At 52.0% G+C, this 22,261-nt stretch overlaps 1 protein-coding gene across 5 annotated transcripts in view; it reads right to left on the bottom strand.

Annotated features, from left to right (window-relative positions):
• PIP4P1 (phosphatidylinositol-4,5-bisphosphate 4-phosphatase 1) overlaps positions 1 to 22,261 on the bottom strand; it is a 41,006-nt gene that overhangs the window by 17,971 nt on the left and 774 nt on the right. For all 5 annotated transcript variants that reach the window (XR_014937209.1, XR_014937211.1, XR_014937210.1 and 2 more), the window contains exons 2-4: positions 11,344 to 11,507; positions 5,710 to 5,816; positions 1,272 to 1,371 (exon numbers count right to left, since the gene is read on the bottom strand). Coding sequence is in view for 2 of the 5 variants with exons in the window: in XM_085523926.1 (XP_085380052.1) it covers positions 1,272 to 1,371; positions 5,710 to 5,816; positions 11,344 to 11,507 (371 nt within the window). In the remaining 3 variants the exon portion in view is untranslated. The remainder of the gene's footprint in view (positions 1 to 1,271; positions 1,372 to 5,709; positions 5,817 to 11,343; positions 11,508 to 22,261) is intronic.

Genomic DNA, 22,261 nt, shown 5'->3' with positions numbered 1-22,261 from the left:
ATCAGACGGGGTCCTATGGGGTTATATAGGTCCTATAGGATCAGACGATGTTATATGGGTTTTTATGGGGTTATATAGGTCCTATAGGATCAGATGAGGTTATATGGGTTTCTATGGGGTCCTATAGGGTTCTATGGGGTTCTATGGGGTCCTATGGGGTCATATGGGGTTTTATGGGATTCTATGGAGTTGTATGGGGTCATATAGGGATCTATGGGTCCTATGGTGTCCTATGGGGTTCTATGGGGTTCTATGGGGTTCTATGGGGTCATATAGGATCATATGGGGTCATATAGGGTTCTATGGGGTCAGATGGGGTTATATGGGGTTATATGGGGTCCTATGGGGTCATATGGGGTCATATAGGGTCATATAGGAACATATGGGGTTCTATGGGGTCATATAGGGTCATATAGGAAGATATGGGGTCTTATAGGGTCCTATGGGGTCCTATAGGGTCAGATGGGGTTCTATGGGGTCATATAGGGTCATATAGGAAGATATGGGGTCTTATAGGGTCCTATGGGGTCCTATAGGGTCAGATGGGGTTCTACGGGGTCCTATAGGGTTATATGGGGTTCTATGGGGTTCTATGGGTTCTATGGGCTCCTATAGGGTCCTATAGGATCAGATGGGGTTCTATGGGTTTCTATGGGTTTCTATGGGGTCCTATAGGATCCTATGGGGTTCTATGGGGTCCTATAGGGTTCTATGGGTTCTATGGGGTCCTATAGGGTCATATGGGGTTCTATGGGTTCTATGGGTTCTATGGATTTGTATGGGGTCCTATAGGGTTCTATGGGTTTCTATGGGGTCCTATGGGGTTCTATGGGGTCCTATGGGGTCATATAGGATCGTATGGGGTCATATGGGGTCGTATGGGGTCATATAGGGTTCTATGGGGTTCTATGGAGTTGTATGGGATTCTATAGGGTCCTATAGGATCATATGGGGTTATATGGGGTCCTATAGGATCAGACGGGGTTCTATGGAGTTGTATGGGGTTCTATAGGGTCATATGGGGTTATATGGGGTTATATGGGGTTATATGGGGTCATATGGGGTCATATAGGGTCAGATGGGGTTATATGGGGTAATATGGGGTTCTATAGGATCATATGGGGTTATATGGGGTCCTATAGGATCATATAGGTTCTATAGGGTCCTATAGGGTCCTATAGGTTTCTATGGGGTTATATGGGGTTCTATCGGTTCTATAGGCTCCTATAGGGTCCTATAGGGTCCCATAGGTCCCTATGGGTTTTGCTCACCAGGAAGGCAGCGCTGCAGTGCCCACACGACACTCGGATCCCGGCCGGAGGTTCAGGGCTGGGGGCGCTTTGTAACGGGGCCAACGTGATCACACGCTTACTGCGAAACAATGGGTGTACTGGGTTATACTGGGATATACTGGGATATACTGGGAACCAATGGGGTCCTTATACTGGGCCATACTGGGATGTACTGGGATGTACTGGTCCATATAATGGTTTATACTGGGCCATATACTGGGCCATACTGGGATGTATTGGGTTACACTGGTCCATATACTGGGATATACTGGGTTATACTGGGCCATATACTGGTCCATATACTGGGATATACTGGGATACAGCCCTGAGCCCCCCAGTATGGCCCAGTACCCCATACCCCCATCCCATTATGCCCCATATCCCCATCCCAGTGCCCCATAGATCCCTCCCAGTATATCCCAGTATGATCCCAGTCCCATCCCAGTCCCCCCCCAATACCCCATACCCCATAGATCCCATACCCCATAGACCACCCCATAGACCCCATATCCCACCCCACAGACCCCATAGACCACATATCCCACCCCACAGACCCCACAGACCCCATATCCCACCCCATAGACCCCATATCCCACCCCATAGACCCCATACACCCCATATCCCACCCCATAGACCCCATAGACCCCATAGACCCCATATCCCACCCCATAGACCCCATATCCCACCCCATAGACCCTATAGACCCCATATCCCACCCCATAGACCCCGTATCCCACCCCATAGACCCCATATCCCACCCCACAGACCCCATAGACCCCATAGACCCTGTATCCCATCCCATAGACCCCATAGACCCCTTAGACCCCATATCCCACCCCATAGATCCCATAGACCCCATATCCCCCCCATAGACCCCATATCCCACCCCATAGACCCCATAGACCCCATATCCCCCCCATAGACCCCATAGACCCCATATCCCACCCCATAGACCCCATAGACCCCATAGATCCCATAACCCACCCCATAGACCCCATATCCCACACATATCCACCCCATAGACCCCATAGACCCCATAAACCCCATATCCCACCCCATAGACCCCATAGACCCCATAGACTCCATATCCCACCCCATAGACCCCATAGACCCCATATCCCACCCCATAGACCCCATATCCCACCCCATAGACCCTATAGACCCCATATCCTACCCCATAGACCCCATATCCCATCCCATAGACCCCATATCCCATCCCAATACCCCATATCCCACCCCATATCCACCCCATAGACCCCATATCCCACCCCATAGACCCCATATCCCACCCCATAGACCCTATAGACCCCATATCCTACCCCATAGACACCATATCCCACCCCATAGACCCCATATCCCATCCCAATACCCCATATCCCACCCCATAGACCCCATAGACCCCATATCCCACCCCATAGACCCCATATCCCACCCCATAGACCCCATAGATCCCATATCCCACCCCATAGACCCCATAGACCCCATATCCCAATACCCCATAGACCCCATATCCCACCCCATAGACCCCATATCCCACCCATAGACCCCATAGATCCCATATCCCACCTCATAGACCCCATATCCACCCCACAGACCCCATAGACCCCATTACCCACCCCATAGAGCCCATAGACCCCATTACCCACCCCACAGACCCCATAGACCCCATAGACCCCATATCCCACCCCATAGACCTCATAGACCCCATATCCCACCCCACAGAACCCATAGACCCCATAGACCCCATATCCCACCCCATAGACCCCATAGACCCCATACCCCACCCCATATCCACCCCATAGACCCCATAGATCCCATAGACCCCATATCCCACCCCATAGACCCCATATCCCACCCCATAGACCTCATAGACCCCATATCCCACCCCACAGAACCCATAGACCCCATAGACCCCATATCCCACCCCATAGACCCCATAGACCCCATACCCCACCCCATATCCACCCCATAGACCCCATAGATCCCATATCCCACCCCATAGACCCCATAGACCCCATAGACCCCATATCCCACCCCATAGACCCCATATCCCACCCCATAGACCCCATAGACCCCATAGACCCCATATCCCACCCCATAGACCCCATATCCCACCCCATAGACCCCATAGACCCCATAGACCCCATAGACCCCATATCCCACCCCATAGACCCCATAGACCCCATATCCCACCCCATAGACCCCATAGACCCCATATCCCACCCCATAGACCCCATAGACCCCATATCCCACCCCATAGACCCCATATCTCACCCCATAGACCCCATATCCCACCCCATAGACCCCATAGACCCCATAGACCCCATATCCCACCCCACAGACCCCATATCCCACCCCATAGACCCCATAGACCCCATATCCCACCCCATAGACCCCATAGACCCCATATCCCAATACCCCACTCCCCATAGACCCCATAGATCCCACCCCATAGACCCCACAGAAACCATATCCCACCCCACAGACTCCATATCCAACCCCATATCCCACCCCATAGACCCCATAGACCCCATATCCCACCCCATAGACCCCATAGACCCCATAGACCCCACAGACCCCATAGACCCCATATCCCACCCCATAGACCCCATAGACCCCATAGACCCCATATCCCACTCCATAGACCCCATAGACCCCATATCCCACCCCATAGACACCATAGATGCCATATCCCACCCCATAGACCCCATAGACCCCATATCCCACCCCATAGACCCCATAGACCCCATATCCCACCCCATAGACCCCATATCCCACCCCATAGACCCCATATCCCACCCCATAGACCCCATATCCCACCCCATAGACCCCACAGACCCCACAGACCCCATATCCCACCCCATAGACCCCATATCCCATCCCAATACCCCATATCCACCCCATAGACCCCATATCCCACCCCATAGACCCCATATCCCACCCCATAGACCCCATATCCCACCCCACAGACCCCATATCCCACCCCATAGACCCCATAGACCCCACAGACCCCATATCCCACCCCATAGACCCCGTATCCCACCCCATAGACCCCATAGACCCCATATCCCATTACCTCACACCCCATAGACCCCATATCCACCCCATAGACCCCATAGACGCCACAGACCCCATATCCCACCCCATAGACCCCATATACCCCATAGACCCCATATCCCACCCATAGACCCCACAGACCCCATATCCCACCCCATAGACCCCATATCCCACCCCATAGACCCCATAGACCCCATATCCCACCCCACAGACCCCATATCCCACCCCATAGACCCCATAGACCCCATATCCCACCCCATAGACCCCATAGACCCCATAGACCCCATAGACCCCATATCCCACCCCATAGACCCCATAGACCCCATATCCCACCCCATAGACCCCATAGACCCCACAGACCCCATAAATCCCATATCCCACCCCATAGACCCCATAGACCCATAGACCCCATAGACCCCATATCCCACCCCATAGACCCCATAGACCCCATATCCCACCCCATAGACCCCATAGACCCCATATCCCACCCCAAAGACCCCATAGACCCCATATCCCAACCCACAGACCCCATAGACCCCATATCCCCCCCATATCTCACCCCATAGACCCCATATCCCACCCCATAGACCCCATATCCCACCCCATAGACCCCATATCCCCCCCATAGACCCCATAGACCCCATATCCCCCCCATAGACCCCATAGACCCCATATCCCACCCCAATACCCCATAGACCCCATATCCCACCCCATAGACCCCATATCCACCCCACAGACCCCATAGACCGCATATCCCACCCCATAGACCCCATATCCCCCCCATAGACCCCATATCCCACCCCATAGACCCCATAGACCCCATAGACCCCATATCCCACCCCATAGACCCCATAGACCCCATATCCCACCCCATAGACCCCATATCACACCCCATAGACCCCATAGACCCCATAGACCCCATATCCCACCCCATAGACCCCACAGACCCCATAGACCCCATATCCCACCCCATAGACCCCATAGACCCCATATCCCATCCCATAGACCCCATATCCCACCCCATAGACCCCATATCCCACCCCACAGACCCCATAGACCCCCCATAGACCCCATAGACCCCATATCCCACCCCATAGACCCCATAGACCCCATATCCCACCCCATAGACCCCATAGACCCCATAGACCCCATATCCCACCCCATAGACCCCATAGACCCCATATCCCACCCCATAGACCCCATAGACCCCATATCCCACCCCATAGACCCCATAGACCCCATATCCCACCCCATAGACCCCATAGACCCCATATCCCACCCCATAGACCCCATATCCCACCCCATAGACCCCATAGACCCCATATCCCACCCCATAGACCCCATAGACCCCATTACCCACCAATAGGGCCGGGGACAGGCCACCCTCCTGGCTGAGCTGCGACAGACCAGCAGGCAGTTACAGGGGCAGCGCACGTATTGCTTCCCTGATGGGGCCGGGCGGATGGGCTGAAAAACGACCCCAAAACCAACGTTTTTAAACCCAAAATTACCCCATAGGAACCCATAGAACACAATAGGATCCAATATGATCCAATATGATTCAATAGGACCCCATAGAACCTCATAAAACCCCATAGAAACCCATAGAAACCCATATGACCCTATAGAATCCCATAAGACCCTATAAGACCCTATATGACCCCATAAGACCCCATAGGACCCCATATGACCGCATAGGATCCCATATGACCCTATAGGACCCCATAGGACCCCATATGGCCCTATAGGACCCCATATGACCCTATAGGACCTCATAAGATCCCATAGGACCCCATATGACTCTATAGGATCCTATAGGACCCTATAGGACCCCATAAAACCCTATATGATCCCATAAGACCCCATAGGACCCCATAGGACCCAATATGACCCAATAGGACCCCACAGAACCTCATAAAACCCCATAGAACCCCATAGGACCCCATAAAACCCAATATGACCCTAAAGGACCCCATAGGACCCAATAGGATCCCATAAGACCCTATATGACCCTATAGGACCCCATAGGACCCCATATGGCCCTATAGGACCCCATAGGACCCCATATGGCCCTATAGGACCCCATAGGACCCTATATGACCTCATAGGACCCCATATGACCCTATAGGACCCCATAGAACCCAATATGACCTCATAGGACCCCATAAGACCCCATAAGACCCTATATGACCCCATAGGACCCCATATGACTCTATAGGACCTCATAAGACCCCATAGGACCCCATATGACTCTATAGGATCCTATAGGACCCTATAGGACCCCATATGACCCCATAGGACCCCATATGACTCTATAGGACCCAATAAGACTCCATAGGACCCCAAAAGACACAGTATGACCCCATAAGACCCCATAGGACTCCATAGGAGACAATGTGACCCCGTATAAGCCCATAGGACCCCATATGACCCTATAGGACCCCATAGGACCCCATATGACCCTATAGGAGCCCATAGGACCCCATATGACCCTATAGGACCCCATAGGACCCCATATGACCCTATAGGACCCCATAGAACCCTATATGACCCTATAGGACCCCATAGGACCCCATATGACCCTATAGGACCCCATAGGACCCCATAGGACCCCATATGACCCTATAGGACCCCATATGACCCCATAGGATCCCATATGACCCTATAGGACCCCATAGGACCCCATATAATTGCTTCCCTGATGGGGCCGGGCGGATGGGCTGCAAAATGACCCCAAAAACAACGTTTTTAAACCCAAAATTGACCCTAAAACCCTATAGGGCCCCATTGGAACCCATAAGAACCTATAGAACACAATAGGATCCAATATGATGCCATAAGACCTCATAGAACCCCATAAAATCCCATAGGACCCCACAGAAACCCATACGACCCTATAAGACCCTATGTGACCCCATATGACCCCACAAAACCCCATTAGACCCTATATGACCCTATAGGACCCATAGGACCCCATAGGACCCAATAGGACCCCATAGGACCTCATAAAACCCCATAGAAACCCATACGACCCCATAGAACCACATATGATCCTATAGAACCCCATAGACCCCATATGACCCTATAGGACACCATACAACCCTATAGGACCCCATATGACCCCATAGGACCCCATATGACCCTATAGGACCACATATGACCCCATAAGACCCCATATGACCCTATAGGACCCAATAGGACCCCATACAACCCTATAGGACCCCATAGGACCCTATAGGACTCTATAGGACCCCATATGACCCCATATGACCCCATAGGACCCCATATAATTGCTTCCCTGATGGGGCCGGGCGGATGGGCTGCAAAATGACCCCAAAAACAACGTTTTTAAACCCAAAATTGACCCCCAAACCCCCATAGAAACCCATAAGACCCCATAGGATCCAATACGATGCCATAAGACCCCATAGAACCCCATAAAACCCCATAGGACCCCATAGAAACCATAGAACCCCATAAGACCCTATGTGACCCCATAGGACCCTATAAGACCCCATAGGACCCCATAGGACCCCATATGACCCCACAGAATCCAATATGACCCTATAAGGACCAATAGAACCCCACATACGACCCCATAGAACCCCATATGATCCTATAGGACCCCATAGGACCCCATATGACCCTATAGGACACCATACAACCCTATAGGATCCCATAGAACCCTATAAGACCCCATAGGATCCAATACGATGCCATAAGACCTCATAGAACCTCATAAAACCCCATAGAAACCCATAGACCCCCATATGACCCTATAGGACCCCATATGACCCCATATGACCCTATAAGACCCCATATGACCCTATAGGACCCTATATGACCCCATAGGACCCCATATGGCCCTATAGGACCCCATACGACCCCATACGACCCTATAGGACCCCATAGGACCCCATATAATTGCTTCCCTGATGGGGCCGGGCGGATGGGCTGGAAAATGACCCCAAAAACAACGTTTTTAAACCCAAAATTCAGCTATTTAACCCCATATAACCCTATAGGAATCCATAAGACCCCATATGATGCCATAAGATCCCATAGAACCCCATAAAACCCCATAGAAACCCATAGAAACCCATACAACCCCATAAGACCTTATATGATCCTATAGGACCCCATATGACCCCATAAGACCCCATATGACTCTATAGGAACCTATAGGACCCTATAGAACCCCATATGATCCTATAGGACCCCATAAGACCCTATATGACCCTATGGGACCCATAGGACCCCATAGGACCTATAAGACCCTATAGGACCCCATAAGACCCTATAGGACCCCATATGACTCTATAGAACCCCATGTGATCCTATAGGACCCCACAGGACCCCATACGACCCTATAGGACCCCATACGACCCTATAGGACCCCATAGGACCCCATATGATTGCTTCCCTGATGGGGCCGGGCGGATGGGCTGAAAAACCCCAAAAACAACGTTTTTAAACCCAAAATTGACCCCATAGGAACCCATAGAACACAATAGGATCCAATACGATGCCATAAGACCCCATAAAACGCCATAGGATCCCATAGGACCCTATAGAACCTCGTAGGACCCTATAGGACCCTATATGATCCCATAAGACCCCATAGAACCCATACGGCCCTATAGAACCCCATAGGACCCCATAAGACCCTATAGAACTCCATAAGACCCCATAGAAACCCATAGAACCCTATATGACCCCATATGACCTCATAGGACCCCATAAGACCCTATATGACCCCATAGAACCCCATAGGACCCCATAGAACCTAATAAAACCCCATAGAAACCCATACGACCCCATAGAACCCCATAGGACCCCATAAGACCCTATACGACCCCATATGACCCTATAGGACCCCATATGACTCTATAGAACCCCATATGATCCTATAGGACCCCACAGGACCCCATACGACCCTATAGGACCCCATACGACCCTATAGGACCCCATAGGACCGCATATGATTGCTTCCCTGATGGGGCCGGGCGGATGGGCTGAAAAATAACCCCAAAAACAACGTTTTTAAACCCAAAATTGACCCCAAAACCCCCATAGGAACCCATACGACCCCATAGAACACAATAGGACCCAATACGATGCCATAAGACCCCATAAAACGCCATAGGATCCCATAGAACCTCATAGGACCCTATAGGGCCCTATATGATCCCAGAAGACCCCATAGAACCCATACAGCCCTATAGAACCCCATAAGACCCCACAAGGCCCCATAGAACCCATACGGCCCTATAGAACCCCATAAGACCCTATAGGAACCCATACGACCCCATAAAACCCCATAGAACTCAATATGACCCCATAGGACCCCATATAACCCTATAGGATCCCATACAACCCTATAGGACCCCATATGACCCCATAAGCCCCCATAGGACCATATAGGACCCCAAATGACCCTATAGGACCCCATAAGACCCCATAAGACCCTATATGACCCCATAAGACCCCATATGACCCTACAGGACCCCATATAACCCTATAGGACCCCATATAACCCCATAGGACCCCATAGGACCCTATAGGACCCCATAGGACCCCATATAATTGCTTCCCTGATGGGGCCGGGCGGATGGGCTGGAAAATGACCCCAAAAACAACATTTTTTAACCCAAAATTACCCCATAGGAACCCATAGGAATCCATAGGATCTGATATAACCCTATAGGATCCCATAGGACCCCATAGAACCCCATAAAACCCCATAGAAACCCATACGACCCCATAGAACCCCATATGATCCTATAGGACCCCATAGGACCCCATATGACCCTATAGGACACCATACAACCCTATAGGACCCCATATGACCCCATAGGACCCCATAGGACCCCATAGGACCCCATAGGACCCCATATAACCCTATAGGATCCCATATGACCCTATAGGACCCCATAAGACCCTATAGGACCCCATAAGACCCCAAAGACCCTATATGACCCTATAGGACACCATATGACCCTATAGGACCCCATAGGACCCAATAGGACCCCATAGACCCTCATAAAACCCCATAGAACCCCATAGGACCCCATAAGACCCCATAGAACCCCATAAGACCCCATAGGACCCATACGGCCCTATGGAACCCCATATGACCCTATAATACCCCATAGGACCCCGTATAACCCTATAGGATCCCATAGAAAACCATACGACCCCATATGACCCTATATGACCCTATAGGACCCCATAGGACCCCATAGGACCCTATAGGACTCCATAGAACCCCACATGACCCTATAGGATCCCATATAACCCTATAGGACCCCATACGACCCTATAGGACCCCATATAACCCTACAGGATCCCATACAACCCTATAGGATCCCATATGACCCTATAGGACCCCATAGGACCCTAAACAACCCCATATGACCCTACGGGACCCCATAGGACCCTATAGGACCCCAGAGAACCCCATACGACCCTATAGGGCCCCATACAACCCTATAGGACCCCATATGACCCTATAGGACCCCATAGCACCCTATAGGACCCCGTATGACCCCATAGGATCCAATATGACCCTATAGGACCCCATATGATCCTATATAACCCCATATAACCCTATAGAACCCCATATAAGCCTATAATACCCCATAGGACCCTATAAAACCCCATATAACCCTATAGAACCCCATAAGACCCATTAGACCCCCCCACTTCCGCCGGAAGTCCCCCTTCCGCCATTAACCCCGACCCTCCACACCCACTTCCGCCGGAAGTTCCCCTTCCACCATTAACCCCACCCCATTGGCCCACAATACATTATATCCCGCCCACTTCCGCCGGAAGTCCCTCCCACTTCCGCCCTTAGTTCCACCCCCAGCCCACCCACTTCCGCCAGAAATCCACTTCCGCCATTAACCCCACCCCATTGGCCCACGCTCCTGCTAATCCCGCCCCCCTCCCCATCCACTTCCGCCGGAAGTCCCTCCTCTTCCGGTCTCACCGTGGCCTCCCCGCACGCTCCGCAGCGCACCACGTGTTGGGCCCCTTTCCCTTCTACACCAATGGCCGAGCCGCAAACACGACACGTGACCGCAGCAGGCCCCGCCCCTCCTTCCGGGCTGACCAATGGGGAGTAAGGGGGCGGGGCTTCGGGAGACGACGGACCTATAGGAGGAAAGGAAGGGAGAGGGGTTAAAACACGCCACGCCCCCTTGTTAAGCCACGCCCCCTTTGGTTGAAGTAATTAGCATAGCTGAGCTCTGATTGGCTGAATATTATGCAGGCTCCGCCCCCTCTGTCTTAGCTCCGCCCCCTTTTGGACACCCATAGAGATACATAGGGACCCATAGTGACCCATAGGGACCCTATAGGGACCCATAGAGACCCATAGAGACACATAGGGACCCATAGGAACCCATAGAGACCCATAGAGACCCATAGGGACCCATAGAGACCCATAGGGACCCATAGAGACCCATAGGGACCCATAGGGACCCATAGAGACCCATAGGGACCCATAGAGACCCATAGAGACCCATAGGGACCCATAGAGACACATAGAGACACATAGAGACACATAGAGACACATAGGGACCCATAGGGACCCATAATAACCCCATATCCCCCCATAGAGCCCCATATCCCCCCATTGACACCCCATAGAGCCCCATATAAACCCCACAGAGCCCCATTGAGACCCCACATCCCCCCATAGATCCCCATTAAGACCCCATATCCCCCTACAGAGCACCATATAAACCCATAGAGCCCCATAGAGCCCCATATTAACCCATAGGACCCCACAGGGACCCTATATGCCCCATACAGACCCCATATCCCCCCATAGCCCCCCATAGAGCCCCATAGAGACCTCATATTCCCCCATAGATCCCCATGTAGACCCCATATCTCCCCATAGAGCCCCATAAACACCCCATATCCCCCCATAGAGAGCCCCATATTAACCCATAGGACCCCATAGAGACCCTATATACCCATACAGACCCCATATCCCCCCATAGCCCCCCATAGAGCCCCATATTAACCCATAGGACCCCATAGGGACCCTATATGCCCCATACAGACCCCATATCCCCCCACAGCCCCCCATATAGACCCCATAGAGACCCATAAAGACCCCATATCCCCGCATAGAGCCCCATATTAACCCATAGGACCCCATAGGACCCCATAGAGACCCTATATGCCTCATACAGACCCCATATCCCCCCCATAGCCCCCAATAGAGACCCATAGATCCCAATACAGCCCCATAGAGACCCCATATCCCCCCATAGAGCCCCATAGACACCCCATAGATCCCAATACAGCCCCACAGAGCCCCATATAAACCCATAGAGCCCCATAGACACCCCATATCCCCCCATAGAGTCCCATAGAGACACCATAGATCCCAATACAGCCCCATATCCCCCCATAGAGACCGCATGGAGCCCCATATAGACCCCATATCCCCCCATAGAGACCCCATAGACCCCAATGTCCCCCCATATCCCCCCATAGAGCCCCATATAAACCCCATATCCACCCATAGAGCCCCATAGATCTCAATACAGCCCCATAGAGACCCCATATCCACCCATAGAGCCCCATATTAACCCATAGGACCCCATAGAGACCCTATATGCCCCATAGATACCCCATAGCCCCCCATATAGACCCCATAGAGACCCATAAAGACCCCATATCCCCACATAGAGCCACATATAAACCCATAGAGCCCCATAGGACCCCACATAGACCCCACAGAGCCCCATAGAGACCACATAGATGCCCATAAAGACCCCATAGCGCCCCATAGAGACCCATAGAGCCCCATATAAACCAATAGAGCCCCATAGGACCCCATAGAGCCCCATACATCCCCATTAAGACCCCATATCCCCACATAGAGCCCCACAGATCCCCATAGAGACCCTATATCCCCCCATATCCCCCCATAGAAACCCCATAGATGCCCCATATCCCCCCATAGGGCCCTATAGAGCCCCATAGACACCCCATAGAGCCCCATATTCCCCCTTAGACACCCCATAGGAGCCCCATATGCCCCCATAGAGACCCCATAGCACCCCATATTCCCCCATAGAGCCCCACAGACACCCCATAACATCCCATAGAGCCCCATAGAGGCCCCATATCCCCCTATATCCCCCCATAGACACCCCATATCCCAGATAGAGCCCCATAATAACCCCATATCCCCCCATATAGACCCCATATCCCTCTATAGAGCCTCATAGATCCCCATATAAACCCATAGAGCCCCATATCCCCCCATAGATCCCCATAGACACCCCATAGAGCCCCATATAAACCCATAGACACTCCATATACCCCCATATAGGCCCCATATAACCCCATATCCCCCACAGACCCCCATAGACACCCCATATCCCCCCATATCCCCCAATAGTCTCATAGAGCCCCACAGAGCCCCACAGATCCCAATACAGCCCCATACAGCCCCATAGACACCCCATATCCCCCCATAGAGCCCCATATCCCCCCATAGAGCCCCATAGACACCCCATATCCCCCACAGAACCCCATATAAACCCCATAGAGCCCCATATAAGCCCATATATCCCCCATTAAGATCCCATAGACCCCTATAATAGCCCCATATCCCCCTATAGATCCCTATATAGACCCCATATCCCCCCATAGAGCCCCATAGATCCCAATTCAGCCCCATGTCGCCCCATAGAACCCCATAGAGCCCCATAATAACCCCATATCCACCCACAGAGCCCCATAGACATCCCCTATCCCCCCATGTACTTCCATAGAGCCCCACAGACACCCCATAGAGCCCCATAATAACCCCGCAGGGCCCCATAGAGCTCCATATAAGCCCCATACAGCCCCATAGACACCCCATATCCCCCCATACACCCCATAGAGCCCCATATAACCCCATAGATCCCCATGGACACCCCATAGAACCCATATATCCCCCAGATCCCCCCAGATCCCCCCATAGACCCCATATAGCCCCATATCCCCCCATATAACCCTATAGATACCCCATAGATCACCATATAGACCCCATATCCCCCCATAGTGCCCCATAGACGCCCCATATATCCCCATAGAGCCCCATATCCCCCCATAGACCCCATATCCCCCCATAGTTACCCCACAGACACCCCATAGTTCCCCATAGAGCCCCATATAACCCCATAGGTCCCCATATCCCCCTATAGAGCCCCATAGACACCCCATAGAGCCCCATATCTCCCCATAGAGCCCCATATCGCCCCATAGACACCCTATAGAGCCCCATAGACACCCCATAGAGCCCCATATAGGCCCCATATTCCCCGATATACACCCATAGAGCCCCATAGACACCCCATAGACCCCATAGAGCCCCATAGACACCCCATAGAGCCCCATATAAACCCCATATCCCCCGATAGAACCCATTATAGACCCCATATCCCCAATAGACACCCCATAGAACCCCATAGGATCCCATATCTCCCCATAGACACCCCATATCCCCCCACAGAGCCCCACAGACACCTCATAGACCCCATAAAGACCCTATATCCCCCCATAGAGCCCCATATAAACCCTATAGGGCCCTATAATAACCCCATATCCGCCCATAGATCCCAATACAGCCCCACAGCCCCCCATAGAGCCCCATAAAAACCCCATATACCCCCATAGGACCCCATACAAGCCCCATAGAGCCCCATAGTGCTACATAGACACCCCATAGACCCCATATATCCCCCATATCCCCCATATAACCCTATAGATACCCCATAGATCCCCATATAGACCCCATGTCCCCCCATAGGGCCCCATAGATCCCAATACAGCCCCATATAGACCCATACCCCCCACAGATCCCCATAGACACCCCATAGAGCCCCATATCCCCCATATAAACCCCATAGAGCCACAAAGACACCCCATAGGGCCCCATATTCCCCCATGTCCCCCCATAGAGCCCCATAGATCCCAATAGAGCCCCATATACCCCATATAAACCCCATAGAGCCACAAAGACACCCCACAGGGCCCCATATCCCCCATATAACCCTATAGATACCCCATAGGACCCCATATACCCCCATAGAGCCCCATAGACATCCCATATCCCCCATAGAACCCATAGACACCCCATAGAGCCCCATAGAGCCCCATATAACCCCATATCCCCCCATATAACCCCATAGACACCCTATGGAGCCCCATATCCCCCCATATACCCCCACATAAACCCCATAGAGCCCCATAATAACCCCATATCCCCCCATAGACCCCATATAAACCCCATATCCCACCACAGATCCCAATACATCCCCATATCCCACCATAGAGCCCCATAGACACCCCATAGAGCCCATATAACCCCATACCCCCCATATCCTCCCACATCACCCAATAGAGCCCCATAATAACCCCATATAGGCCCCATATCCCCCCACAGAGCCCCATAGATCCCAATACAGCCCCATAGAGACCCCATATTGCCCCATATCCCCCCATAGAGCCCCATATAAACCCCATAGACCCCATATATCCCCCATATCCCCCCATAGAGCCCCATTAAAATCCCAAATCCCCCCATATACCCCCATAGAGCCCCATATAAACCCCAAAGGGCCCTATAATAACCCCATATCCCCCCATAGACCCCATATCCCACAATAGACACCCCATAGACATCCCATAGACCCCATTAATCCCCATATAACCCCATACAGCCCCATATCCCCCCATAGAGCCCCACAGACACCCCATATAACTCCATAGTCCCCCATAGACACCCCACAGAGCCCCATATCGCCCCATAGACACCCCATAGACACCCCATAGAGCCTCATATCATCCCATATCTCCCCATAGAGCCCCATATAACCCCATATCCCCCCATAGAGCCCCATATAAACCCATAGATCCCCATAGAGCCCCATATCCCCCCATATAACCCCATATAACCCTATAGACACCCCATATCCCCCCATAGAGCCCCATAGACACCCCATAGGGCCCCATATCCCCCCATATACCCCAATAGAGCCCCATAGATACCCCATATCCCACTATAGATCCCCATATAAACCCATAGGACCCCATAAGACCCCATAGGGCCACATAGAGCCCCATAGACACCCCATAGAGCCCCATAATAACCCCACAGGGCCCCACAGACCCCCACTGACTTCCATAGACCCCCATTATATCCCATATCCCCCCATATAACCCCATATAACCCCATATCCCCCCATATATCCCCATATACCCCCATATAACCCCATAGACACCCATATAACCCCATATAACCCCATATCCCCCCATATAACCCCATAGATCCCCATAGATCCCCATAGACCCCCATATAACCCCATATCCCCCCATATAACCCCATATCCCCCCATAGAGCCCCATATAAACCCCATAGAGCCCCATAGACCCCATAGATCCCCATATAACCCCATATCCCCCCATAGAGCCCCATTAAGCCCCATAGATCCCCATATAACCCCATCAATCCCCATATAACCCCATATACCTCCATTAATCCCCATATATCCCCCATGTATACCCCATATAACCCTATAGACACCCCATATCCCCCCATAGATGCCCATATAACCCCATAGAGCCCCATAGAGCCCCATATAAACCCCATAGAGCCCCATAGACCCCATAGAGCCCCATATATACCCCATAGGGCACCATAGACCCCCATATCCCCCCACAGAGCCCCATATAACCCCATATCCCCCCATAGAGCCCCATAGATCCCAATACAGCCCCATATCCCCCCATAGAGCCCCATAGAGCCCCACAGACACCCCATAGACCCCCATAGACCCCCATAGAGCCCCATATAACCCCATATCCCCCCATAGAGCCCCATATAACCCCATATAACCCCATATCCCCCCATATAACCCCATATCCCCCCATATAACCCCATAGATCCCCATATAACCCCACAGAGCCCCATAGACCCCCATATAACCCCATATCCCCCCATATACACCCCATAGACACCCCATAGAGCCCCATAGATCCCAATACAGCCCCATAGAGACCCCATATCCCCCCATAGAGCCCCATATAGACCCCATAGAGCCCCATATCCCCCCATAGAGCCCCATAGATCCCCATATAAACCCCATAGAGCCCCATAATAACGTCATATCCCCCCATATACCCCCATATCCCCCTATAGATCTTTATATAGACCCCATATACCCCCATAGAGCCCCATAGACACCCCATATCCCCCATAGAACCCATAGACACCCCATAGAGCCCCATAGAGCCCCATAGAGACCCCATATCCCCCCATATAACCCCACATATCCCCATATCCCCCCATATAACCCCATAGAGCCCCATATCCCCCCATAGACCCCCATATAACCCCATATCCCCCCATATAACCCCATATCCCCCCATAGATCCCCATATAACCCCATAGAGCCCCATAGACCCCCATATAACCCCATATATCCCCATACACCCCCATATCCCCCCATATATCCCCATATAACCCCATATCCCCCCATATAACCCCATATATCCCCATATAACCCCATATAACCCCATAGATCCCCATAGACCCCCATATCCCCCCATATAACCCCATATAACCCCATATCCCCCCATAGAGCCCCATATCCCCCCATAGATCCCCATATAACCCCATATAACCCCATATCCCCCCATATAACCCCATATCCCCCCATATAACCCCACATAACCCCATATAACCCCATATCCCCCCATATAACCCCATATAACCCCATATCCCCCCATATAACCCCATATCCCCCCATATAACCCCACATAACCCCATATAACCCCATATCCCCCCATATAACCCCATATAACCCCATAGACCCCCATAGATCCCCATATCCCCCTATAGATCCCCTAATAACCCCATAGAGCCCCACAGACACCCCATATCCCCCCATAGACACCCCATAGATCCCCATATATCCCCATATAACCCCATATAGCCCCATATCCCCCCATATAACCCCATATAGCCCCATATAACCCCATATAACCCCATATCCCCCCATATAACCCCATATCCCCCCATATAACCCCATATAACCCCATATCCCCCCGTATAACCCCATAGAACCCCATAGAACCCCATATAACCCCATATAACCCCATATAACCCCATATACCCCCATAGACACCCCATAGATCCCCACATAACCCCATATCCCCCCATATAACCCCATATCCCCCCATATAACCCCATAGACCCCCATATAGACCCCATATCCCCCATAGACCCCCATTAATCCCCATATCCCCCCATAGAGCCCCATAATAACTCCATAGGGCCCCATAATAACCCCATATCCCCCCATAGAGCCCCATAGACACCCCATGACAGCCTCATATCATCCCATATCCCCCCATACAGCCCCATAGAGACCCCACAGGGCCCCATATCCACCATAGAGCCCCATAGACACCCCATAGACCCCATATAGGCCCCATATCCCCCGATATACCCCCATAGAGCCCCATATAAACCCCATATCCCCCCATAGATCCCAATACAGCCCCATGTCCCCCCATAGACACCCCATATACCCCTATAGAGCCCCATATAAACCCATAGAGCCCCATAGACACCCCATATCCCCCCAAAGAGCCCCATAGACACCCCATATACCCCCATATAGACCCCATGGAGCCCAATATAGACCCCATATCCCTCCATAGACCCCATAGAGCCCCATAGATCCCCATTAAGACCCCATATCCCCCCACAGAGCCCCATATAGACCCATAGAGCCCCATAGCCCCCCATAGAGCCCCATAGACACCCCATAGATCCCAATACAGCCCCATATCCCCCCATAGATCCCAATAGAGCCCCATAGACCCCATAGCCCCCCATAGACACCCCATAGAGCCCGATATACCCCCATAGACACCCCATATCCCCCAATATCCCCTCATAGAGCCCCATATCCCCCCATAGACACCCCATATCCCCCAATATCCCCCCATATAACCCCCATATCCCCCCATAGACACCCCATAGAGCCCCATAATAACCCCACAGGGCCCCATAGATCCCAATACAGCCCCATAGCCCCCCATAGAGACCCCATAGAGCCCCACAGACACCCCATAGACCCCCATAGACCCCCATAGAGCCCCATATAACCCCATATCCCCCCATATAACCCCATAGACCCCCATATAACCCCATATCCCCCCATATAGACCCCGTGCCCCCCCATAGAGCCCCATAATAACCCTATAGACCCCATATCCCCCCATATAACCCTATAGATACCCCATAGGACCCCATAGACACCCCATATAGCCCCATATCCCCCCATATAACCCCATAGATCCCCATATCCCCCTATAGATCCCCTAATAACCCCATAGAGCCCCATAGACACCCCATATCCCCCCATAGAGCCCCATATAACCCCATATCCCCCCATAGAGCCCCATAGATCCCAATACAGCCCCATAGCCCCCCATAGAGCCCCATATAAACCCATATAACCCCATATAACCCCATATCCCCCCATATAACCCCATATTAACCCATATCCCCCCATAGAGCCCCATATAACCCCATAATAACCCCATATAACCCCATATAACCCCATAGACCCCCATAGGGCCCCATATTCCCCATATCTCCCCATAGATCCCTATATCCCCCCATATAACCCCATAAAGCCCCATAATAACCCCATAGAACCCCATAGTGCCCCATATCCCCCCATAGACACCCCATAGAGCCCCATATAAACCCATAGGACCCCATAAGACCCCATAAGGCCCCATAGACCCCATATAAACCCCATAGAGCCCCATATCCCCCCATAGATCCCCATATAACCCCATAGATCCCCATAGACCCCCATATTACCCCATATATCCCATATAACCCCATATCCCCCCATATAACCCCATATAACCCCACATAACCCCATATAACCCCATATAACCCCATAGACACCCCATAGACTCCCATATCCCCCCATAGATCCCCATAGACCCCCATATTATCCCATATAACCCCATATCCCCCCATATCCCCCCATATAACCCCATATCCCCCCATATAACCCCATATCCCCCCATATCCCCCCATATAACCCCATATAACCCCCTATAACCCCATATCCCCCCATATAACCCCACATAACCCCATATAACCCCATATCCCCCCATAGACCCCCATATAACCCCATATCCCCCCATAGAGCCCCATATAACCCCATAGATCCCCATATCCCCCTATAGATCCCCTAATAACCCCATAGAGCCCCATAGACACCCCATATCCCCCCATAGAGCCCCATATAACCCCATAGACACCCCATAGAGCCCCATAGCCCCCATATAACTCCATATAACCCCATATCCCCCCATAGAGCCCCATAGATCCCAATACAGCCCCATAGCCCCCCATGGAGACCCCATAGAGCCCCATAGACACCCCATAGACCCCCATATCCCCCCATAGAGCCCCACAGACACCCCATATGGCCCCATATCCCCCCATATACCCCAATAGAGCCCCATAGACCCCCATATCCCCCCATAGATCCCCATATCCCCCCATATAACCCCATAGACCCCATATAACCCCATATCCCCCCATAGACCCCCATATCCCCCCATATAACCCCATATCCCCCCATAGAACCCCATATAACCCCATATCCCCCCATATAACCCCATATAACCCCATATAACCCCATATCCCCCCATATCCCCCCATATAACCCCATATATCCCCATATACCCCCATATAACCCCATAGACCCCCATAGACCCCCATATAACCCCATATAACCCCATAGACCCCCATATAACCCCATATCCCCCCATAGACCCCCATATAACCCCATATCCCCCCATAGAGCCCCATATAACCCCATATAACCCCATATCCCCCCATATAACCCCATATATCCCCATATAACCCCATATCCCCCCATATAGCCCCATATAACCCCATATATCCCCATATATCCCCATATATCCCCATATCCCCCCATAGAGCCCCACAGACACCCCATATAACCCCATAGATCCCCATATAACCCCATATAACCCCATAGAGCCCCATATCCCCCCATAGACCCCCATATAACCCCATATCACCCCATATAACCCCATATCCCCCCATATAACCCCATAGAACCCCATATAACCCCATAGATCCCCATATAACCCATATAACCCCATATCCCCCCATAGACCCCCATATAACCCCACATAACCCCATATAACCCCATAGACACCCCATAGACTCCCATATCCCCCCATAGATCCCCATAGACCCCCATATTATCCCATATATCCCATATAACCCCATATCCCCCCATATACCCCCATATCACCCTATAGACCCCATAGACACCCCATATCCCCCCATATCCCCCCATATAACCCCATATAACCCCATATCCCCCCATATAACCCCATATAACCCCATATAACCCCATATAACCCCATAGAGCCCCATATAACCCCATATAACCCCATAGATCCCCATATCCCCCCATATACACCCCATAGACACCCCATAGAGCCCCATAGACACCCCATAGAGCCCCATAGATCCCAATACAGCCCCATAGAGACCCCATATCCCCCCATAGAGCCCCATATAGACCCCATAGAGCCCCATATCCCCCCATAGACCCCCATATAACCCCATATAACCCCATATAAACCCCATAGAGCCCCATAGACCCCATAGAGCCCCATATAGACCCCATAGAGCCCCATAGACACCCCATATCCCCCCATAGAGCCCCATATTAACCCATAGGACCCCATAGGAACCCATATCCCCCCATAGGGCCCCATAATAACCCCATATCCCCCCATATCCCCCCATATAA

Source organism: Coturnix japonica, chromosome 25 (genome assembly GCF_054131305.1).
Source record: "Coturnix japonica strain WE chromosome 25, WE-NBRP24, whole genome shotgun sequence".
Lineage (NCBI taxonomy): Eukaryota > Metazoa > Chordata > Aves > Galliformes > Phasianidae > Coturnix > Coturnix japonica.
The sequence above is the reverse complement of the archived record's forward strand: the minus strand, read 5'-3'. Positions and strand labels throughout refer to the sequence as shown.